The sequence below is a fragment of the Sphaeramia orbicularis genome, chromosome 5 (assembly GCF_902148855.1).
Source record: "Sphaeramia orbicularis chromosome 5, fSphaOr1.1, whole genome shotgun sequence".
Classification (NCBI taxonomy): Eukaryota; Metazoa; Chordata; class Actinopteri; order Kurtiformes; family Apogonidae; genus Sphaeramia; species Sphaeramia orbicularis.
The window spans coordinates 16,993,904-17,019,640 of record NC_043961.1 but is presented as its reverse complement, the minus strand read 5'-3'; the positions used below and the strand labels follow the sequence as shown (position 1 = coordinate 17,019,640).

Genomic DNA, 25,737 nt, shown 5'->3' with positions numbered 1-25,737 from the left:
AATTTAGAAAAGTTAAAAAAGCAGTATTAAGTACCATCTGGTCATAAGTGACACAATACCCACATTCACAAAACATGAACACTTGTAAGAGAAGATGCACAGGATGTTTCAGCGTCAGTCTGTATCAACACCAACTCTTTTCCAGTTGACACTTACATATGGGATGATCCACAGCTGTCCGCCCCTCCACAACACAAACACACACTCTACAAACAGGCGGATTTACACCCGCTCTGCGCGGACTCCAGGTCGGTTACGGTCCGAAATAATGCCGGAGAAAACGGTCGAAGTGAACGGCAGGAAAAGTGAGAGCATCTGCCGCTCTGCGCTGGTGTTTGTGATCGACGCGTAGACCCGCCCCTTCGACCGGGAGGAGGAGGCGGATAAAGCAGTGCACACTACAGCCCCAGAACTGTAAAACACAGAGTACAGTAAGAGGAGGAGCCGACGGATGGACACGTGATACACGATGGACCAATGAATGTACACCAACAGTTTACACGGAAATTACACAAACAAACAAAAAAACTACCACTTGGAATGTAAGCCGCATCAATATGATATGGTTATATCAGTGGTTTCCAACCTTTTTTGGCTGGTGACCCCATTTTAACATCACAAATTCCTTGTGACCCCAGACATTCAAAATGGAGACTTTTTTTTTTTTTTTTGCTAAAATTAATATGTTTTTGTTCATGTAATAGTTTGCTACGCTATGTTGCAAATAAATGTTAATTTTAGATGACATTTAGTCTACAGGGTGGGGAAGCAAAATTTACAATATTTTGAGGCAGGGATTGAAAGACAGTGTATGACCAATTAGTTTATTGAAAGTCATGAGAATTTAAATCTTCAAATCATATTTTACTGCATTTCTAACGGTCTTGTTGTCTGCCTCAAGTTCAATTGCCATTTTTCTCATGGATTTGGTTGGATCCTTTAGGATTTCGGATTTGAGAGCTTTAATAAAAGCTTTGGTATGTTTTTTGTTGCTTCCTCCACTTCCAGACTTTCTCGTAATAGTTTTGCTCATAGTCATTCTCTTCTTTCCATTCTAAACAGTCTTTATGGACACTCCAACTATTTTTGAAATCTCCTTTGGTGTGACGAGTGCATTCAGCAAATCACACACTCTTTGACGTTTGCTTTCCTGATTACTCATATGGGCAAAAGTTTCTGAAAAGGTATGGATAATAGTGTCAGGTATGATTATGACATCAATATAGGTTTGGTTTCAAAACAATTGACATAGTGCCTGCTGAGAAAAAACAACTAAATGTTCATTGTAAATTTTGCTTCCCCACCCGGTATATAATGTATATTATTATGGACAGAGGCAGAAAAGCCAGGTGTAGATTACTGCACAAAGTGAGAATTTGATTTTCCTTGGTCAGGATATGTGCAGTCAGTCCAGCTTGGATTCACAAGGCTGACAATTAATACTGAAAAAACAATAACTTAAACTATGAATTATGAAAGAGCTGCAGCATCTGAAACCGACCACAATGAACATTTGAAAGATAAACAGAACCACAGTGCTTCAGTTTCAGCTTCAGAGTTGGTCATGTCCTTTATGTATTGCAATTGTCTCTCTCAACTCACTATATATTTTCAATAGTAAGTTTTTATCTGTATTTTTATCAATTACAAGAAATTTCAGGCGACTCCATTTGAATTCCAGACGACCCCATGTGGGGTCCCGACCCCAAGATTGAAAAACACTGGGTTATATTGTTAAACTGTGTTAAAGCCACATACTACTTTTATTTATTAGTTTTAGACAAAATAGGCAATGGGTCAATGGCTGCAGTTAGAATAGAATAGAATAGAATAGAATAGAATAGAATAGAATAGAATAGAATAGAATAGAAAACTAACAGTTATAAATGAACAAAACCAAGCAAAATAACAAAAGTAACAAAAAAGATCAACCAAATGAAAAGAATTATCAAAAAATAAATAAATGAAAATATAAAAAAAAAAAAAATCAACAAGAGCACAATGAATAGCAAATGAACAAAACAAGCAACAAAATTAACCAAAAAAGACTAAATATAATAATAATAATAATAATAATAATAATAATAATAATAATAATAATAATAATAATAATAATAATAACTGGAATTTAGTTGAATATAACACGTTAATATTATATGGATGTATTATCTACAATCCAATACATTGACATTTTTGGCAAACTATCACAACTCTAATGAGTCATTTTCTAATATTTGGAAAGTAAAAATACTACATATAACCTATTTAATAGAATGTTAACATCTCACATATGTGTTTCCTTCCAAAATAGGCTTGTGGGTGTGTCTCATGCTGTGTTCTTTTTTCTTTTTTAAATGGATAATCAGAAAAAAAAGTCACTCGAAAACTTATTTTAGGTCAGAAAAAGACACTACATAAATCCAAAAAAGAGAAATAATGGTATAATTATGACTTTTAACCACATATCCACACAACAGCAACAACACTGTCATAAATATTTTATTAGATATATGCTTTTCTTCAACAATAAGCTAAATACTTTGAGGCCTATTTTAAGTTGACTTTGTCTTCTGTGTGGACATACTACATCTGCACCGGAGAATAATTATTAATTATTCACACAACATCACTCGGTGTGTAAACAAAACCTTTGTGGTCTCAGATCGATTCCAAGAGCATCTCATACATTAACAGCAGGAAGAGCAGCATCACAGATGATAAAAGTCGATGGTTGGATTTCTCCTCAGGGACACACAAGCAGTAAGCAAAGTATATAAACACAGTGGAGGGCGACTCTGAGCATGAGTCTCATTCAATATTAACGGCACTTCATTTAATACAGCCAGGATGGAAAGAGTGCAAAAGGTTGTGTACACAAATTGTGATCAGTTAATAAAAACTGACACATGAGCTGCCAACTTAAATAAGAAAGGATGTGAAGCGACTGCAGCGCTGAGAGTTAGCATAAACAGACTGAAAATGTGGAGAAAGAGCCGGAGAGTCACTGTCTTTGAATAAACAGATTATTCTTCTCATAGCAGGAAAAAAAAAACAGTGTCCAATGTTATTTGGTGCCATCCATTCTGGTCAACCAAACATAATCTGACTGATTGACTTACAGCTAATATTCCACTCTTGTAAATATGTATACAGTCTGTATAGTTTTTATTGCTAAAGTTGAAGTAAAGTGAAAATTCTTAAACACGAGAGGAAAAAAAAAGTTTGGCGCAAGCGAACGTTAGCGCATTAGCTATCAAACATTAGTTCTCACTGCAAAACTATGTTTGTGGATTCCTCTGACATAGAAGAAGGGTTTTATGAGGTGTTTCACATATTTACACCTCATGTTTTGTTTGTCAGCTCTTTATCTGTTGTGTTTGCATCAGGGGAAGGTAAAGAAAGTGATAATTCTTATCAATACACAGCACATCTTATCTTATCTCAGTTGAGGAAAATGCTGCAGTTTGACCTGAATTTATTGTTTGAACATCACAGATGAACAAATACCAATCTAAGGCTACGTTCAGACTACAGGCAAATGTGGTCCAAATCAGATTTTTTTTTTTGCCCTGTATCCGATCTGTTAAAGACAGTTTGAACAGCTCAAATCCGACCCAGGCCACTTTCATATGTGGTCCTAAATCCAATATGTATCCGATATTTTGCAATGCGACTTCGGTCTGAGCGGCCAGGTTGCATTTATCCAACCTTTTTCGTCATTGAAATGCGACAAACATCACAATTCTGCATCCCAGGAGTGTTACTACTGTAAACACAATGCGTGCCTGTGTGGTCACGTATTACATCAGGACCTCTTTTACACATGTGGGTCACTTCAGGGTTGCATTCAGTTCATACTCAAAACTGACAGAAGTTGCATTTAATATGTAATATGGTCGAGCACACAAAAAAATCGGACTTCATAAAAAATTCTGAATTGTGCATTAAGACCTGCTGTCTGAGGGTAGCCTAATATGACCAAAACAGGAAAGACATTACATGGGCTGAACAAATGTACCTTTAGTCATGTTATTTTTACTTCAAAATATGAGGTTGGTGTTGGTTTAGTGCATGATCCAATGTTCTTGGTGAGTGGGCATGTAGTATGTGAGTGTGTGGGTTTGTGTGCATACTGGGGGGGGGGTTAAGTGGTGTGGAATCACAGGGGAGAACCACCATTGGTCCACATCAGCAGAATAACGGCGCAAAATCTGCAGTTACGGACTACCCATTTGTGGAACAATTTGCACCAAAGCACTTTACGATTGATTGCAGATCGCAACCGCAAAGTAGTCTCATTGTCAGTGATGAGGGGGAGGCTTCTGTGTTTGAGTGATTAGATGTAGAGTAACTCAATCAGGACGTAGTATTTATACCCTCACATTATGATCAGAGCTGACAACAAAAGACTGATGACCAAGATACAGCAGACCGACGTATGAAACGCACATTACAATGATCACAACAGAAGGGAAAAATACTCTCATACAATCACACATTTTAATTAAAACTAAATCAGGGGTGTCAAACATGCAGCCCGTGGCCCAAAACTGGTCCGCCAAAGGTTCCAATCCAGGATGAATTTGCAAAGTGCAAAAATTCCACTGATGATATTAACAATCAGTGGTGTTGAACTGGTTTTAGTTCAGGTTCCACACACAGGCCAATATGATCTAAAGTCAAATTATAACATAATAACCTCTAAATAATGGGTCAAAAATTTCTTCTTGGTTTAATGTAAAAAAGATAATATTGTGTTATGCCTATAAATAATGATAATTTTCTCTTTTTAGTGCAAAAATGTAAAATTAAATTATGAAAATACTTACTTTAACAAACTATCCTTTAACAATAAAATGTGAATTGTAAGAAAATTAAGTACAATTTTAACAAGATTCTGCCTCAGTTAATCATTTACACACGCACATTACAATTACAAATGCACAAAACATTTAGTAACGAGCAGAATGTTGTTAAAATGACACTTGCTTCTCTTAAGACATTTCATGTTGTTCATATTTGTTTGGGTTATTCACATTTTTTGTAAAAGGATAGTTTGTAAATATAAACATTTTCATGTAATTTTACTTTTTTTACACTAAAAAAAAGAAGAATTGCAGTTTTCATTATTTATAGGTTGTTATGATACTATTTTATTGGTCTGACTCACTTTAGATTGAATTGGTCTGAATGTGTACCCTGAATTAAAACTGTTTTGACTCCACTGATTTTCGACATCTACAGTGTAATTTTTGCATTTCACACATTCATCCCACAGGCCAGATTAGACCCTTCCATCTTTTGACAGCTGTGGTTTAAATTGTTATCTTTGCTTTCAAAATGCCTCAGATTTTTACTTAATTTCCCTCAAAACCTGGAAACATTCACCTCCAAGATGCTAGAATCAGAGAATTTTGACTAATCTATCATCAAAATAGTTGATAAATTTAAAAGCTGACAATTTGCATGTTCAATCTGATTGTTTTTTAACCTCATTTTCATCTATTACTGCTTGGGTTATAATTCCCCTTTGGAGAATTGAATTCATCCCTATCAGACAACTACTACTCACTTTCATATTTGCTTCACATTTTACAGGCAGTGCAACTAGTTCAGAGACATAAATCTGAGCCTCATAAAACCCGCTGCTGTTTCCCTTTAAATCTGCTGAATCATTCATTAGGTTGGTATGAGCCAATGCAGTGTCACGGTGACAGATAGGACGCTGTAGCACCGGGGAGACACACAGCGTCGACTGAGCAGAGTGTGTGTGAGCTGCAAACAGAGCAGACTGTGGGATTCCACTGAAGGGGTGGGGGGTGGGGGTTCAAGGCTGGAGGGGGGCCAGAGTTTTCAGGTGGGGCTCAGTGGTGCCTCGTTCAGCAATTTAACACTGAGAGAAAAAAATGTATATTTCAGAGTAGACGATTTCAGAAAATAGTAAGACGTGTCAGTCACAATGTCTGCTGCTTCAGTCAAAAGATATAGAAAAAAAAAACAAAAAAAACCCAGAAGCTCCTAAGAAATAAAATCAAATAGAATATATCTTTACTGTCATTGTTACAGGAACACTGAAAATGCATTTATCTGCTCTGTTTCTGTTTAGCAGCAAAAAAGACTGTATAAAAATATCACAAATACTGAAAAATATCGACAAAATATTAAATATACAAATAAAATACTGCTAAATACTAAATATACAAAAGCTAACTCTATGCTACAGATAAGGAATATGTACAATATATAAGGACATGTACAGGTAATAAAGGATATATACAAGGTTAAATTAATTATAAGGTGTATGGTTGTGATTATTGTCCATTAGAATTGTTGGCACCATGGTAGATTTTTAGATATTTGTTTTAGACACCTCCTGTTGTTAAAATCTGGTAAATCCCTGATATCCCAGACTCTCACCTTTGCCGTTTCTACTCTAAAGCTCTCAAATCCGCTTACGGTAACTTTAAGACCGCTGTGTCCCAAGGGCCCTCTTCAGGCACCATTACAGCTCATAAATCCATTTGACGAGAGCAGCTTCAACCACAGGTGAAGTTTCTCTGAGCCCCTTTTCTGTCCAGCCACGGCTGTTTTATCTGAGGAACATCACGTTTCACGGCTGCATCTCATTGGCTGGTTTTTGGCAGATTGTCAGCCTCAAGGACACTGTGTTTTTTTCATTGTGAGATAATGACTTTGTTTTTTTCTGCCGTGATTTCAGTGTTCACACAGTAGCTTCAGGTATGAAAATGCATAAAATGAATACTGCAAGATTACTAAAGGTGAATTATTTTAGCAGAATTTTATAGGAATGATTGTGTCCCGGGCATTTTAATTGATTGGTGTAACCATGATCACTATCAGTGCTTGGCCTGGCTTTGCAACTACTGGTAATAGATACGACCTATGAGTATCTGTTTGTATCTGAGGTTGTATTTGTGGCTGTTTTTCCACAGTTAACCCTGTAAAACCTGACCCATCAAACACTTGCCACATTTTTTTTTTTTTGGAATTGAGATGTTTATTAGACCTTTTAACAAAATCCAAACAAAACATTTCACTATATCATTTGGTTATGATATCTTTTTGTATCACATGTACATGTACATTGGGTGTTTTTATAAAGCACCTTATATACCTGCAGTATCAAATTTGATACACACGTTTTTAACACATTTTAACTGTACTATAAAGAATCAATTATCAAGTAACTATGCATTGTTTCAGTACATGAAGTACTTCATTCTAGGGGCGTGGTCAGGGATAAGCTCTGCCCCCCTGAGAAATGCCCTGTCCAGCCTGCCAGAGCAGAATGGACCCCGTTTGGCAGTCATGGATGCCTATCCCCCACCTAACCCTAACCCTAACCCTAACCCTAACCCTAACCCTAACCCTAACCCTAACCCAGAGGGCAGAAAACAGGTATCAGGTCATATACAACAGGTTTTTAACCCTTTAACCCCTGACGTGTCTGTGGAGAGCATTCTGAATGCATGATTTATTTTAAATATTCATGAAAATTAAACCATTTGCTCACTAATTAAAATTTCCAAACATGCTGATGGAATAGACCTTGTTCTTTCCATAGACATCTGAGCATGCTCAGTTCACCTCCCGCCACCTGTGGAATGGGGGGTAAAACAGAGCAGTGAGTGAGACTGACTCACTAGATGGTTTGGGCTTTTATTTTACACCAGTGATTTTCCTTTATTTATTTTTACTGTTTACTGATTTTACCAACTTTTGACCATGTAACGGCTTTATGAAGTTCAACCAGGTGTCAACAAGCAGCTGGACTGATTTAGAAAAAAACCAACAAAAGCTACTGGGCCCAAATTCAAACCCTTGTTGTTGTTCAGTGTGTTCCAGTTCACAGTTCATGTTCAACATCCTAAATCTCTTATTGATGTACAGTCTGAGTGCCTTATTTAGTCAAAACCTGTCAAACTTAAATTCCTCTTTGTCTCTTAGGGTCAAAGCAGAGTGGAAAAACAGAAAAACACACAGTAAAACAAACCCACCGAAGAAAAGGAACACAAGCACATACTCACAACAGCTTTTATGAACCTGAAACAGACGACACTTTGCAGGAGCACCTTTACCTGGAATCATGGCTCAGGGATTAAATATGAAATACAGTACTGATCTTGTTGATAAGATAGAGGTCTTAGAACCTGGTGTAGCAAATATGATACAAATAGTTTTAAAGGGTTCAGAGTCCAGTGCTGGTCATATTTGTTTTGTAAATCCATGCATTTCTTAAGGCACATCAAAGCAGTATTTCTCTGATTAGGAGCTTTGATTCTAAATCCAACACCCAGTTTCAGCAGACTTTAAACAGATTTTAGCAGCTGCTGCCCCCCCTCGCTCTTCCTCTTCCTCCTCTTCCTTCTTTTACACTGCTCAGGGATTCAAGTCTGTCAGAGCGATCAGTCTCTCCATTCCTACTCTGGGCTTAAATGTTCCCTTTAATTACATCTGCAGCAGCACAGTATCTCTTTTTGAGATAAAACCCTCACCAAGTGTTTTTCTATTCCCCTGCTGTGTGGGATGCAGTGTAGATTTAGTAAAAACAAATGACTGAAAATAACTGGAACTGCTGGGGTGGTCTACAGCCCATACGCTCGGCCTCATGGGTGATCATATCACAGCTCTTTTTCCATTTGTCCAATGCCCCTGATTCCCTTGTTGCAGGATGAGGATGTGAAAAGGATCAGCTGGATGCTCTGTTGTGTTCTCATGTGCAACGTATTGCTTCTGCTCAGCTCTGAAAGGAATTAGGTCAGCACATGAAACATTCATAAAAGATACATTATGTGTAAATGGCTGGCAGCTTAAGTCAAGTAGCTTCCCCCCACATGTCTAGCCCTGTCGCTGGGTAGATTTCAGCCTCTGCACACGTAGTAAACTATTTTTCTTTCATAAAATACAGCATCTTATAACACGTGCACATCCACCCGCAGGAGCATGCAGCGTTTACTACAAACATGTGACTGTGATTCTACTATATTAAATCCAGACAAACCAACGGGGTAAACATGCATCTGCTTCAGTGCATGAAAACAGCAATGTTCCGGTACAAATCATGTACACTGGAAGCACAGCGGAGCATAAAAGTAAAATTCAGCTCAGAGTGAAAACAGCACAGTGGCTGTGGAAAGCATGCAAAGCCACAAACCATTCATGTTTCTGTGCAAGGCTCGACCACACGCCTGTTGTTAATTTCTTCTGCTCTATTGAGAACCTGAACGCACCACATCAACAGTTTTTAAATCCTACTGTATGTATGACATCCCTGTTGTTAAGGGAGCCCAGATTGTTTGGCTGCTGGGGGAGGGGAGGCAGTGTATGTGTGTATTTGTGTTTGTGTGTTTAATGGGGGGAGGGGGATGTACAGTTTCACCAATTCTGTTTGTGCTGCTGTTCACTCAAGCACAAACATGAAGCCAAAGACAAGTGGTATTCAATTTCTGTCTGTCCTTCCACTCCACCTTAAACGAAAATGACTGCATTATGATATGTTATTTATTCTTCATTGCGTATGAGTAGGCGCCACTTAAAAGCTCCACAAATCTTTCACTTTAACTGGTAAAAAACACAGTCTTTAATAAACTCTGCTATGTTTAATAATAATTTTAAAACCATTCCATTATGCTGTAGATATGTTGATGCAGAAGAAACACACTGCAAACACAACACTGATAAACAGGACCTATAGACTGCCTCTAAAAATGGACAGATGGACAGTACAGTAGTGGAGCTGAAACACATAGATCACCCCCTGGTGGCAACACACACACACATATATATATGTGTGTGTGTGTGTGTGTCTGTGTGTGTGTGTGTGTCTGTGTGTGTGTGTGTGTGTGTGTGTGTGTGCGTGTGTGTGTGTGTGTAAATGCAACATTGTTGTTTTTGCTCCCATTTTTCATGAGTGGCACTCAAAAAGATATAAAACTTTTTCTATGTACACAAAATGCCTATTTCTCTCAAATATTGTTCATAAATTTGTCAAAATCTGTGTTAGTGAGGATTTCTCCTTTGCTAAGATAATCCATCCCCCTCATAGGTGTGGCATATCAAGAAGCTGATTAGACAGCATGACTACTGCACATTTTTGTTCAGTATATATATATATATATATATATATGTATATATATATATATATATATATATATATATATATATATATATATATATATATATATATGTATATATATGTGTGTGTGTGTGTGTGTGTGTGTATTGATACAGACATATATTGTCATGTGAATTAATGTACAATGTCCCTGTTAAATAAGCCAATGGAATGAAGATAAAATATAACATTCTAAAGAAATACACTACAGATTTAGGTAGGTCTGGAACTGTGTCCCATTAGTGTCTGAATCAGGTATCACTAAATCTAAATGACATCTGAACTGGTACATTTGTATTAAGGTCATTGTTAATGAGTATTTAGAAGTTGTTCTTCTGTCCTGTGGATAAATGTGTTTTGCCTCTTTAGCCTTTTGATTTCAGCTGCTGTGTGATGCTGCTGCCAGCTGTGAGCTCAGATCATCAACACTAATACTAACAGAAAGAAAGAAAGAAAGTAAGAAAGAAAGAAAGAAAGAATGTACCAAACATAACAGTTCCATCCAATATTTCTCAGTTGTATTATTTTCAAACCTGAGATACTTAGAAGCTTATATTTTAATGACCCTTCTATTTGATTCAGGCTTTAAGCATTTCTATTGATATCAGTGAAACCAACCTGGGTTTTACTGAACTTGGTAAATCACTGTCAAATACAATTTCCAGAAAACACAAAATGAAAATATTTTGTGACGTTTTGCTCAGTTAGGGCCTTTAAAATGTCTCAGGTCAGTGGAAAATGTGGACAGTTACTGTAATCCAGGCTACAGCCTTAAGACTTGTCTACATGGGTGTGCATGTGTGTGTGCGCATGTGTGTGTGTGTGTGTGTGTGTGTGTGTGTGTTGAGGGGGGGTTGTGTCCTTCCTCTACATTGGCGGAGGATGATGTCATGTTTTGTCGTGCCCACTGTGCTGCTGCTGCACAAGGCCCTGAAGTCAGTGGGACCCTGGGACGTCTCTGCTCAGCGAATAGGAGATGAGTTGGCATAATAAAACTGAGGTGCTTTTGAATGAGCCCCCGTACCACTGAGTTGGCCAGCTAATAAAAAGAAATCAATGTTGCACCAAAGACTCAAGGGTAAAACTCACCGATGGTGCAACGTATTACTGTCTCAGCAAAGTCACATTTTCATTTACAGTCCTACATTAGAGTCCCATCGCTTTAGCAATGCCCCCCATTAATCACTGCAACGCTGCCCATGCTAAAGCCTTCATCACAGCTTTCAGATGTTCCACTTTTAAAACAGACAAGAGATCCAAAAGGGAGTCGCATCAGCTCCAGAAATAACCACACAGGGGCAAAAAGCTGAGAAATGTTGAGTTTTCAATCTTATTTTCCCTTCATCCAAATCGAAATTCACAACATTTTGAAGCTTTTTCTAATTCTGCCTGCGCTGTGTACGTCCATGTCTCAGTCTGGGAGTAGATTCAGACAAAATCGAATATTCATTAAAGTCCAACTTATCCTGAACATTTTCAGTATAGAATGGTAATGAATACACTGTATTTCAACAAAATTAAAATGTAACACCCATTTATAATATTTACAACAGAGAGTTGCATCAGAATAGAATAGAATAGAATAGAATAGAATAGAATAGAATAGAATAGAAAAGAATAGAATAGAATAGGACTTATTGTCATTACACCAGTTGTGCAGCAAAATTGCAGGTGGTCTCTACCAGTGACAGTGCACTTGCATCTAAATAACACAATAAGATACAGACATATATAAAAAAAAATACATAAAATAGTGTGCAGTTGAAATATGTGCAAATTAGAGATATAATGTATGAAAGGGTAACATTTAAGATATTATAAAAATGGTAAAAATGTGCAAATGTACCAGTGTAAACAGTGTAAACACATGGGCCAGACATGAGGCACATGTTCCGACTGACAGCTGCTCAAATCTCTGTAGTTATGATTGAGAAATAATGACCAAGACAGAACTTATATTAGGTAATACTACTATTTTTTGTAGCAGATTATATGGTGTCACTGCTAATAGTAATTATGCAAAGCTGCGTCGTGTACTTTAACATTTATTACGTAGGTGACATCAGTTTGTGGTGTTTAATGGGATGTTTTAGATGGTGTTTTTTAGTGTCATTCCCAGTTCCGTCTTCCTTTCCAAATGTGGTCACATTTATTTCCAAAAAATTGAAAACAGCAAAAGGTCAAACTGGAGCTAAAGAACTAACACTGGCAAGACCTGTCACTCCATTTCAACAGAATTACCCAGTGACTGAGGCATTTTCCTCCCATCACGGACTGAAAGCAGTTCTCAAAAACCACCAGTGTCTTCTTTTTTTACTCTGATCTCCATACCTACACTTTTTACCACTGTCAAAAAAGTCCCAAAAGGCCCCAGAGCTTCACCTGTTTGCTTCTACATGATTTATTTTCACAATCTAATGTTTCACCAATCAAAGACTTCATCCATTTCCTAAATACCATCTATGACACAACTTGTCCTTCTAAGAATACTAAATATACCTAAATGTTTTTGTTGCTAGTGGCATTTCATCCTATTTTTAGTTTATTTTTTCAATAGGCATAGTTTAAATCTTTTAACTTTTAAATATTTCTGCTCAATATAGGTCTGTTTGGTTATAAATAAGAATATCTGGCTGTTGTGTTGTGCAGTTTTTGCTGAGTAGTGGAGGATATGTCTGTTCTATATGCGGTACGACCTTGGACCAGCCATTTGTTTCTATTCTTTGTGAGAGGTCACATGACTGCAGCGCCCTACCGTCCTGACAGTGACTACTTACCTGAGCGTTGCTGCATCATTTATATGCTACATCTTGGCATATTGTAAACGCAGCGCTCTCGTGGCAGATTCACCTTTCAGCGTCTCTTGACCCCACTTAACACCACATTTGTAGTTCCCTGCTGTATGTGTGACTGTGATGGACACACACAGGTGGCCACGATGCCTTTTAATGCTGCTCTACTTTAACGTGTGTTTGGCGCTAATGTTAAAACAAAAAGACCACAGAAGTAAAGAAGTGAAACTGGTGCTTTTTCACAACCGCTTTCAGTCTATAATGGTGGGGAAAAAAGGTGTGAAACAAAATATTTAATTTCACTGATGTTTTAAAATCTCTACATCTGAGGCCACTGAATGTACAATAGCCCAGAGGGTCAAAACACAACATTTTACTAAACAAACAACTTTCCTTATCTTTAATGAGAAAAGTTGTGTTTTGTGAAATCCTGTTTTCCAGTTTGCTGATCCATTTTGTACTTTAAAAAAATCAATTTTTTTCAAAAGTTGTTCTCATTTGTAAAATGTTTCATAAAATTGCCAGTTATTTCAAATGTTCTTTTGTAAAATATGGTTTCTGAAATGTTCTGTTTAATGAGTAGGAGGAGTAGGCCTGTCACACTTCATTATTAAAACAGGTACATATAGGTTCCCATGACCACAGTAAAAATGAACATCTGGAGCTGGTAACTCACTGCTCCTAATGTGTCCTACGTGTTAATGCTAACGCTAATAGAAAATGGGTAAAATTCACACCGTCTTCATTCACCTGTATAAAAATGACCTGTGCTCTTTTAATAATAACATCACTTTATTACATCCCATTCTTCCACTATGAGTTCAATGTAAAACCAACACTGCTATGGTTTAGTTGATGTTGTACCTTGGTCGATTCTTTCAGTAAATCCTTTTGCAAGACAAGCAACTCCCCTTATCTTGAATGAGAAACGATGCATTTTGTGAAATGCTGTTTTACAGTGTGCTGTTCCATTTTGTGCTTTAAAATGGTTTTTTTTTCAGAAGTTGGAAAAGGTTGTTTCATAAAATTGCATATTTCAAAAGTTAAAACATGGTTTCTCAAATGTTTTGTTTCATGCCGTATTTTGTGGGATGTTTTCTGAAACGCTGGTGTGTTTTCCAAACTGGCGAATTTTGTGAAATTCTGAGGTTTGAAAAAACTTTCATATGTTTTCTGAAATTTTTTTTTTCCCCTCAGTGATTTTGCAATTTGTGTTTTGTAAAATCTGTTGTGAAATGTTATGTTTTCTTTAATGCCATACTTCAGGAAAGGTTTTCTGAAATGTAGTTGAGTTTTCCAAATTGCTGCTTTTTGTGAAATTTTGAAGCTTGAAAACATGTGATATCATGACTCTTGCCATTTTTAATTGGCGTGGTATCTGTATGCATTATAATCATTCCATGTGTATATAATCCATTATTACCTCCGACAAGGAGGTTATGTTTTTGTGGGCGTTGGTTTTTCTGTCTGTCCGTGTGCAAGATAACTCAAAAAGTTAAGGACGGATTTGGATGAAAATTTCAGGAAGTGCTGGTACTGGCACAAGGAACAAATGATTAAATTTTGGTGGTGATCAGGGGAGGGGGGGGGTCTGCCTTGGCGGAGGTCTGCGCTCTCCGAGTGCTTTTCTACTTATTATTATTATTATTATTATTATTATTATTATTGTTATTATTATTATTATGTTCATGCCGCATCAAATGCTGCAGACTGAGGGTTAGGGTTATGTGAACAGCGTAAATTCACACACGATCAAATGGCATTGAATAGCACATGAAAGGTCCAAAATGTGTACATACAGCATGCCAAAAGCCATTTGTAAAATGTTTCTTGAAATCACAAATTTTGTGAAATGTTATGTAAAATATTTTGTGTTATGAAATGTCTTTTGTGAAATCTTTTTTTTTTTATTGTGTTTTGTAAAATGTTATATGTTCTAAAGTGTGCTTTGTAAAATATTTCCTTTTTCTTCAAATATCCTCATGTGAAATCCTGTGTTTAACGACTTTTGTGAAATGCAGTTTTTCAAGTCATTACATTTTCTGACATGTTTTTTACCTTCAAACCATCCACACTAATGGTGCTTTCACAGTCCTTCCTTCTGAGCTAAGTGTGATCATTGGTGATTCATATATCTCTGTTGCATGTCACGTATCTAAATTCCTACAGCTGACATTAAAAACACTCATATCTATAGATCTGTCCTTGTTTTTCTCATGGCGGCTCTGCACACCTCTCAGCCCATCTCTTCTCAAACGGCACTTGCTGTGAAATGACTCATGTGGCCCGTGAAGAGATTTTGCACATCGTCCATGCAGAGCAGAACATTCATGTAGGAGGGAGCGTCCAAGTGCCAGGTTTGCTTCTCTTTTCGTTCAACTCTGAATATAGAATGAGACAAACCTGGCTTATGTACAGGCTTCCTGATTAATAAAACATGAGGCACGTTGATTCAAATAAAAGGCATCCTAATCTTCACATCAGGCTTCCTTCAACCCATCTACTCACAGAGGACTTAACCGAGGACTATCGGTGGCTGAGAAATGAAGCGGGGGGTGGGGTGGGGGTGGGGGGGGGTGGATGGTGAAGGAGTCCTGGGAAAAAGCCTTTGATGTTAGAGCAGCATGTCAGATTAGAACAGCAGCAGCAGCTTCAACAGGGAGACGAGGCTCCTGCAGGATGGAACGCCTCGGACTGAAAGGGCATCGCCATCGTTTCTACAAAAACCAAAGAAGGTTCTGGTCTATTACAGCCAAAGACAGACCGGTAACATGTCGAAATTAGACATGGCCAACAGTCTTTAGTCTTACACACACAGGAATACTTTCACCTGTAGGCTTGTTGCACTTCATTATTTTACATAATCATTCTAATTTTGGCAGCGCGGTGGCGTAGTGGTTAACACTTCTACCTCACAGCTTGGCTTTCCTCTAGATCCCCCAGTTTCCCCTGTCATTAAAAACAGGTACATATAGGTTCACCTGACCAGTAAAAATGAACACCTGGAGTTAGTAGCTCACTGCTCCTAATGTGTTAAACCTAATGCTATAATGGAAAATGGGTAAAATTCACACTGATTATCTCCATTCAGCTGTATAAAAACAACCAGCGCTCTTTTAATAACATGACCTTATTACATCCCATTCTTCTTCTGCTATGGTTAGCCTAATTTTGATTGTGTACCTTGGTCCATTATTTCAGTAAATGAATTTGTATTTGGGTGTTTCTATGAAACTGGTCCCTAAAAACAGGATACAGGGCCTAAAAATTCAAACCAGATGTAGACTAATGTTATGAAGCAAGTTTGGAAGCATTTTGGGTCTATTTTAAAAATAAATATTTACTGAGATAAAAGAGAAACTACTTTTCAGATAAAACACATTTTTATATATTTTTTTATATTATTTTTTATACAAAAATCCATGTGTAACATGGGAAAAAGGACACAAAAATTATTCACTACTTTTTTTTCCAAATATCTCTTTATTCTCTTCCAGGTACATTTTTGAAATCGAACTAATTATGCAAGGCAGAGTGTTGCAAAAATCACTCATGATTTATTTGTGTAACATGAGTGGACACGATGGGTTACACACGAAACCTGGAATGAGACTGTCAGTTCATGAAAAACCCACATGTATGGATTAGAAAAAAACACTAGGATCGACAAATTTAACACAGTGTCATTATTTACAGTGCTATATAAGACCATTTACAGCCATGTTTTCCTGATCAAATGCACTGACACTAGGTAGCTTTTTCCTGTCCCAATTTTGGTCCTATTTTTGGCCCCAATATTTTATGAAAATTCCATTAATTTTGGGATGGCTCAGAGCAAGAGTACAATTTTTTTTTGCATTTATCTGAGGTCATCATAAGGTACATCCTGGGGGGAAATATGTCTGAATTTGTCTTTTATTATTGGGTCTAAAAAGCTGGAAAAGTACCAGGTACCAAAATGAACCCAGTTTCATAGAAGCACCCATATGTAAGTTACATCAAATGTAACTTACCAATTTACCTTTTAAAATGGCCTTTTTCAGCCAGACTACAAAAGTCCTTTAGTCAAGCCAAGTTTGCTGTGTTACAGCAGTAAAGACAACTGCAGCTGCAGAACCAAGAACAATATTAACAGTTAAAAAAGGCCAATCTTTATATTAAGCACATAGGACATTGATTTGACCTGAATGCGTGTTTCCCACTAACGGCTGCCGAACAGCCTGTTTCCATTTTCAGCCTGAGTGAATCTCCTCAGGTTGTTTCATTAGGAGCTTATGATAAGCAGTCACCTTGTTCAGCAAATACACTTTACACCACTAGTGCAGTAAAGCCAAATACAGCCCAAAGCTTAGGTGAGTGTTGCATTCACTTGCTTTGGCATTTGTAGTTCTATGCTGGTACAAGGTGACACTTAACATGCCTGTAGACTAAACCGGGAATTTTTTCTTCCCAACTTTAACACCACGGTAGAATTGAAGACAATAGTATGGTGAAATTGACACAAACAGCGACAATATTACACCCTACATGCTACTCTAATCAGTTTTATTCTGTAAAAAGCGTAAAGTCTATGTTTCTTCTACAGACTTTCTATATTCCTTCAGCTCGGTGGAGCATTTCTGGGTTTTCAGCTTGTTTTTCAGCCACGCAGTTTGATTGATTTAGTTCATTCTCATATAATCAGATATATTTCCAGCCACATGCAGATGTTTTCAGTGAGAAAACTTTAGTAATTTCTTTACAATATTTAGATAATATAAATCTACACTAGGGATGTAACGATTACCGGTATAGCGATAAACCACGGCAAAATTTCTGATGGTTAGTATTACCGTTTAAATTCTAATTATCATGATAACCATGCTTGATTACCGCACTTTTCCAGAGAAAACGCCTATGTAAAGATCTGCTTTTATGTCAAATATTTGAGTATAGTTTTAATTTATTACAATTTTAATGTCATATACCTAATATTTGGAACCAATATTCACTTTTAAAGTCTTTGCAAAGGTTTGTTAAGCATCTTTGTGTTATTTATGCAATAAATTATATACATTTTTCCAATCGGATTTTATATATTTTTTTGTGTTTTCTGGTCTTTTATGTTTTTATAGTAGGTTAAAGTGAAAAAAATAATAGACAGATGAGATAGATGAAGCTGTGCTGAAAAAAAGATACCACACATGGATATAATAAACATTTGTTTACATAGTTTATAAAGGCAAAATCGAAACTACTGAAAAATGGAATAAATAGGCTCAGACCACTAAGGGTTAATAGTTGAATGTTTCTGCCAAGAGAAAGTCCATTGTACCAATTATTTTATTTGGGTTTTTTTGTTGTTGTTGTTGTTGTTTTTTTTTTCAAAATACAACTTGGTTAAATTATTTCAGTGTGTGTATTAGTACTTTCTGAACATTTTGAGGACAATTTCAACAATACTGTGATAATAATGATAACCGTGATAATTTTGGTCACAATAACCATGATATGAAATTTTCATATCGTTACATCCCTAATCTACACATATATTCATTCCTTCATTCACTATCTGAATCTGCTTTATCCTCACTAGGGTCACTGGAGCCTATCCCGCCTACTTATGGGTGGAGGTGGGGTACATCCTGGATGAGTCACCAGTTCATCACACTCTGCATATATAAATAAATTCATCGTACTCTACATATATAAACAAATAGTTCATTGCACTCTACGTATATAAATAAATGTAAATATACCAAAATGTATGCGATATATGCCCTTACTGTTAGTCAAGTGATGATATACAGTAAGGATATATGTATATGTCATAAAAGGTCATATAGTCAAAAGGAATGATTCATGTTATTCTTCCACAATGTAGGTAAATTGCTTTGGGTTTCTACCTGTACAACATCCACACAAACAACTTAAGACACTCAACTTACATAAAGGACAAGTTATACAACCATGCAAATGAATGTTAACTTGCCCCAAGATAACACACAAATTAAATGGTAAAAAAAACAACAACACATTATTGTGATTTTTTACCGTATACGTTAGTCATGGGATGATATATTCATACATCATCTGCATATATGAAGATATATTTATATACATAAACAGATACATTTGTTTATTATTATGTATATATTTTGACATGACATCTCTTGTATAGAGATGCACAGACACATTGGTTGGAGATCAGTTTTGACACTACTGTCTCTGTGTATTTATGTTTTTATGAGATTTTCACCAATGCAACAAACTTTACAGTGCTAAGCTAACACTAAGCAGATCCAACTCTACAAGTACTACTTTTCTACCAGTAAAATTCACTGAACAAGACAAAAAAAAGAGCAAAAATAAAGGTCTCATGATGAAGTGATGATGACGAATTTTGTCTGAGCTTTGCCGTTTTCTGATCAAAATTTGGTTTTATATGAATGAAACTTCTGCTGTCGGTTAATCCAAACTGAAATGATTCCAACTAGAAACAAATGACCCAGGTCTTAACAGGTTAATAAGGCATCAAAATGAGCAGCATGAGAATCTGATTTAAAGGCATTACAGAGAGCCAGCTCCTTGTCGAGACAGGAATGACTTTATTTCCATCGTGCAACAATTATCAAAGCATCATGACGGAGTAAGAAGTGGTTTCTATATTAAGTCCAGTCTATTGTGCAGCTGATTCACTGTGACATTGCCCAGCTGGGTGCCACGATAATGCCATCATCAGAGATCTGTCACTCCCCTCTGTTCGCCCTCTTTAATGGAGATGCTTCCTCAAGTGGTGTGATCAAAGCCGCAGTTGGGGGTGCCAGGGCTACGAAAGGGTTAGCACCAAAGCAATGAAACGGGGGGAGTTTCACTGCTGCAATGACCGAGCTGTGTCTGCCTGACGCAAAGAAAACGCCGCCCTACACTTGGAATCAACGTACATTCGCCTAAAATGTTAAAGGCAGTAACGAACATATATCACAGGACATTCCCTTAAGTGTTGCCTCAGAGTTTCACATACACCAACGCTCTTACGTAACCATAACAACCACAACAACGTGACAAGAACTGGAGTCTGAACTGAGGGCATGAGCACAATAATATCCCCGTTGGCAGAGAGAACCTGAAGATGGTTCATGCAGTAGTACTGGAGCCTGCATGTCTAAAGATAGCTGAAACAGTCCGCTCATCAAAGACGCTGCAACATCACACAGAAGAGACAGAAAAACAGTTTCAAAGCCAAGAAATCTGCAACCGCACCGACAGCTGAGGCCATTATTTTGAGTTAACCCCTAAAAGACCCAGGGCTACTTTTGTGGTATAGTTCCCAAATGAATGTTTCTGTATTTTTAACCTTTGTCAAGTGATTTGTCACCAATTATTGTAATATTACTCTGTATTTTGCAGTCTTAAGTGAAAATCGCCTCTTTTCCCATATTTAATGTACTGATCATAAAAGCTTAGATTATCATGACTGATGGAAACGTGCAATCTATTTGATTTTTGAAGATGATGATTATTATTATTGTAATTCTTCTTATTATTATTATTATTATTTCTTTAACCCATAAAGACCCAGTGCTACTTTTGTGGCAGTTCCCAAATGAATTTTTCTCTATTTAACCTTTCTTAAGTGATTTATCACAATTTATGACAATATTATCCTCTGTATTTTGCATTTTTCCAGTGAAAATACAGTATTTTCCTATATCTAATTCATTGATCATGTAGATGTTCATTAAAGCTTAGATTACAGTTGAGGGTTATTACCTCCGCCAAGGAGGTTATGTTTTTGTCGGTGTTAGTTTGTTTGTCTGTCTGTCTGTTTGTGTGCAAGATAACTCAAAAAGTTGTGGATGGATTTGGATGAAAATTTCAGGAAATGTTGATACTGGCACAAAGAACAAATGATTAAATTTTGGTGGTGATCGGGGGTGGGGGGGCCACGGGGGCCCACTGATCTGCCTTGGCGGAGGTCTGCGCTCTACAAATGCTTTTCTAGAAAAGACAGCGCAGACCTCCGCCAAGGCAGATCAGTGGGCCCCCGTGGCCCCCCCACCCCCGATCACCACCAAAATTTAATCATTTGTTCTTTGTGCCAGTATCAACATTTCCTGAAATTTTCATCCAAATCCAGGGCACTGATCTGCCTTGGAGGAGGTCTGCGCTCTCCGAGTGCTTCTAGTTATATTAGAAACAGAGAAAACTGAAGAAACAGTGACTTTTTCAGCAAATATATCATTACCTGAACATAAACTAAGTGTATCCATCCATTGTCATTGATCACACTCCATGGGTTTTACTGGTCATTTTGTTTGTTTTTTTTATTTTGTCCATGTTATTTTGTAAGTTTTCTCATTCGCTTTTATTCATTTCGTTCCTTTTTTCCTTCAAATTTCGTCTGTGGCTTATTTTGTTGATGTTATTGTTGATTTACCATTCATTTATGTTCATTTTATTCATTACTTTGGATGTTTTTATTACCTCCACCAGGAGGTATTGTGATCGCTTTGCTTTGTGTGTTTGTTTGTTTGTTAGCAAGATAACTCAAAAAGTTATGGACAGATTTTCATTAAATTTTCAGGAAATGTTGATACTGGCATAAGGAAGAAATTATTAAATTTTAGTAGTGATCAGGGTGGGGGGGGGGGACGACAGATCTGTCTTGGTGGAGGTCTGTGCTCTCCAAGTGCTTTTCTTGTTTATTTTGTTGCTTATTTTATTCTTTTCTTACTTTATTTTATTAAACTTTTTCAGGCACCTTTCAGTCACCTGCAAAAGTAACTTTTTCAGTATAGTTATCATTAACTGAACGTAAACCCAGTGTTTCCATCCACTGTCACTGATCCAACTCCATGGGTTTTACTGGTGAATCAATGTTGTAGAAGATGATGGTGTTTCCACGTTCACTATGGAGCCTCTGAACGTCCAAATAGGTCATATGTGATGACCGTGAAAAGACGACAAACTGCATTTTACACCAATTATTTACATGGATTAATAGGATTAGTGGATCAACAGGTATTTAACAGTTTAGATCAGTAGATGATTTTGGTCACCAGTGGATGTTTGGGTCTTTATGGGTTAAATGGGCAATTTATCTTGCTTCTACATCACAACAGTAAAACTCAGTGGAAACATGGATCCCAATCTAACAAATAAACACAATTCTTAAGTCTTAAGTGACATTTTACAGTAAATGGCTGCCGGCCGAGTGCACAGAGCAAACTGTCCCGTGTATGTATGTATGTGTGTGTGTGTATGTGTGTAATGTGTGTGTTTGTGTGTCTGTTGTGGAGCACACAAACACCACCATGTCGACTCGCAGCTGGAAAGCAAAGCGCTGCCTTCTGCCATTTGGATCACCATGGAAACAGCCAAATACACAACCCCAGCACTCTCCTCAGCTCTGACTGGACACACTGCAGTCCATGTGTGAGGGCTGGAAAATATGGACACAAACGGATTTTCTGGAAGGAAACGACAACATCAGCTGAAGGAGGAGCTGGAGGAACAAGATCAGACATAATAACCTGACATGTGACTACAAAAAAAAAAAAAAAAAAAAGAGCAACTCAACAGCAGGCTTCATGTGATTTTACCGAGATGACATTAATATTCTGCTGCACAGGTTCAACTGATATGACACCAGTTGGACACGCCTCATATGTGACACAATTTCCCTGATTCATTCCATGTCGAATGGTAGAAGAACCAGAGCAGATGCACATATCAGACCCAAGGCAGGACAGGGGATAGTAAATGACGCACGTTTACAACACAACCTACGTCTGGTGCATACAAATGAACAGGGATCGCATTTTAGACTTCAGCTGCAGGCGAACCCCCCACCACCACCATCACCCCTCCCCACCTCCTGCACCCCCCCCCCACCCACCCATCTCCATCATGGTGTATCTCCTTTCCAAGCCGAAAGGAGATACAAGCAATTCTGTGCAGATTGACAGGCACAGTATGCGTTCATCCCCCATCATCATCATCACCATCATCATCATCTTTACCTGCTCGGTGTGCGTCACCCCCCAGGCGGACCTCGGTGATGCTGCTCGGGTCACTCTGAGATCTTCCCCTTTGCAACACGCAGTCCTCATCCAGTCCGTCCGATGATGCCATTGGAGACACACGGGGCTTCAATGTACGGACGAAAGGCGTGAGAACCGACAGCCAAGGTCACCGGCGTGGAGTGGGAGAGCAGATCTGAGTGAACACGGCTGCAGATCCTGGTCCCCGAGAAGCGGCGGTGCTGGGGAAATCCATTACGCGCGCAGCATCATGACGCCTTCAAGGACCGCTCGTAAACCCCTGTTTCAAAATCCAAATTACTCTTGGTTGCCTAACAAAAACGACTGAGGAGACTTAACGATAATTAGTAGTGATGGGACTTTTGGCTCTTTGAAGGGAGTCGTTCACTGAAAAGAGCTGTTCAAAAGACTGGCTCTTATATGTTTTTTTTGCATTATTTTGAAACACCAATGTTTTAATGACTAAACAGGTTTTATGCACTGTAAGACCGGATAGTTGAGTTTACTTTAAAAATCTCAGGTAACTCGTTGCCTTAAAAAATGTAAATAATGAGTAATGACAACTTGAGTGTCAACTTAAATGCTTGATTTGAATGGAATTGCTATTTTAAGTTCAACACACTACATGCCAAGTTAATTGAACTTTAAATTTGTTGTGATGTCTATTACTTTGTATAATCATTAGATTTAATATCATCAGTTTACTGTTCTCAATTCTAAATTGATCTAAGTTAAAATCTTTCACAATATAACATGCTCTGTTTTTAAATTTCAGTTAATTTATTATTGCAAGGACAGAGGTATGTTTAATTTGCCAGAACTGGAAATGCTTTTAACATGGATAATGTAGTACACTTTGCATCAAACTAAATAATGTTAGATGAACAGGAAAGCTATTGTTGGGTCTATGGCTCTGACTCATGGTGCAGCTCTACAAAAATGCAAAAACAAACACAAAAAGGCCAATAAACATTGCCATACACACATTAAGTAAAATGAACACTAACACCACAACCCCGCTGAACCCCTGCACATAAAAATAACACATTTTCAACAACATGCCCAATACCCATAATGCAATGCAGAGATAAAAAGGTGTGGTCGTGACTAAAACTTAGTGATTTAAATTCATTCAACTTAAACTTTTTCGTACTTTCAACTATGTCTACAAATTAGTAGAATATACTAAACATTTTCTAGTAATGTCATAAAACTTGAATCATTTAAGTACATTGTATTTAAAGCATTTTAGTAAATACAACTTCCGGGCTTACAGTGTGTGATGATTGACATTACATTTTAAAGGTGTTTAATTGGCGCGGCAGTAAATATTATCTTACCCTAAAAAAGAATAGTTAGTTAAAATGTGTGGGCTAAATACATGACATGAGAGGTGACATAAGGCAAATGCTGGAATTTGACAAAAAACATCATGGTACATTATGTGGACTAGTCTGTAGCCTAAAAATGAAGAAGAAAATAAAACATTTTCTTATGAAATAACATTTTATTCTCCTCAAAACAAGAACAATAAATGTGTGTAAACATATGGAAAAAATTGCACAAAACACAACAGTGATTAATCCCTGCAATTAACTGTAGTGCAATTCTCAGAACAAGAACAATAAATGTGAGTAAACAAACGGAAAAAAATCGCACAAAACACAACAGTGATTAATCACTACAATTACAGTACTTAAATACCTAAAAAAAACTGTTGTGCAAATAAAACACTTCAAGTAACATTGCAAAATACCTGATATCTCTAATGTAAATATCAAAATGATCCCACATCAGGAGTTCTCTCACTTCTACTCTGTATATAAAGCCAATGCTTCCCCAGTGACGCTAAATTGACTGGCAATCAAACACTCCCTCCTTAAAAAAAAAAAAAAAAAATGAACTGCTCTTTACAAAGACTCGGTTCCCATTGTTCATTTCAAAGAGCCGTTCAAAAGATTTGATTCGTTCGTGAACGTCACATCACTAATAATTAGACAGCGATTTAGACATATAATAATGACAACTATCATCATCATCATCGTAATAGAAAAATCACATCATACAGCATTAAGCAAATGGACTGATCTAATACCGTGGTTCTCAGCTGGTCTGTCTTTAGGACCCGCTATCACCCCACAATGACAAGCTGCGACCCAAATTAATAACAGTTAAACTTCAAACTCCAATTTAATTAATATAATGATGGTGCGTATTGAACCTGAGTTAATACAGAATATCACAGTATAAAAACACAGAAGATAAGTTTAAAGATAAACTAACCTGACCAGCAGGTGGTGATGCTAGATATGGAAATATTCCCTGTAATGAAGTCATATTTAACTAAACCCACTTTTATTAGTCTTTGGTTCATTTATTTGTGTATTTGGATGCTAATAGTTCAAAAAGTTAGAATTTGAACCCTCCAGGTGCTGATCTTTGTATTAATTTCGGTAAAAATCAAGTAGATTTCTACAACCCGTTTTAATTCCTGCTTAATTTTTTTATGTCTATAACCAGTTACGTCACGACATTTGCACATATAAGGTCAAGACTTCCGATGAACATTTCTCAGAGTACGACATAATTGTTTGTCAGCAGCAGCGGTTGTAGTCCATACTGAAAATTTGTTCAAACTTTGAGCCGATTACCTAAAATGTTCAGTTGTTTGAACGGGACAGAGCAGCACAGCCAAAAACCTGGAGGGGGCGGGGTCTGAAGTGGGTCATGTGCATTTAAAGGGCCAGCGCTCAAAACCACCTTTCTGGTGTCATTACTCAGAAAC

The 25,737-nt window shown here is 37.3% G+C and overlaps 1 protein-coding gene across 2 annotated transcripts in view; it reads right to left on the bottom strand.

The window, feature by feature from the left end:
* The window catches only part of phactr3b (phosphatase and actin regulator 3b), a 90,130-nt gene extending 66,963 nt beyond the window's left edge, over nucleotides 1-23,167 (bottom strand). Inside the window, exon 1 of one of the 2 annotated variants that reach the window (XM_030134181.1) lies at nucleotides 22,932-23,167. In XM_030134181.1, coding sequence (XP_029990041.1) covers nucleotides 22,932-23,043 — 112 coding nt within the window. In that variant the 5' untranslated portion in view covers nucleotides 23,044-23,167. Of the gene's footprint in view, nucleotides 1-156; nucleotides 321-22,931 lie in introns of those variants that run through there. The other variant, XM_030134182.1, reaches the window with a different exon arrangement.
* Between the last annotated feature and the right edge of the window lie 2,570 nt (nucleotides 23,168-25,737).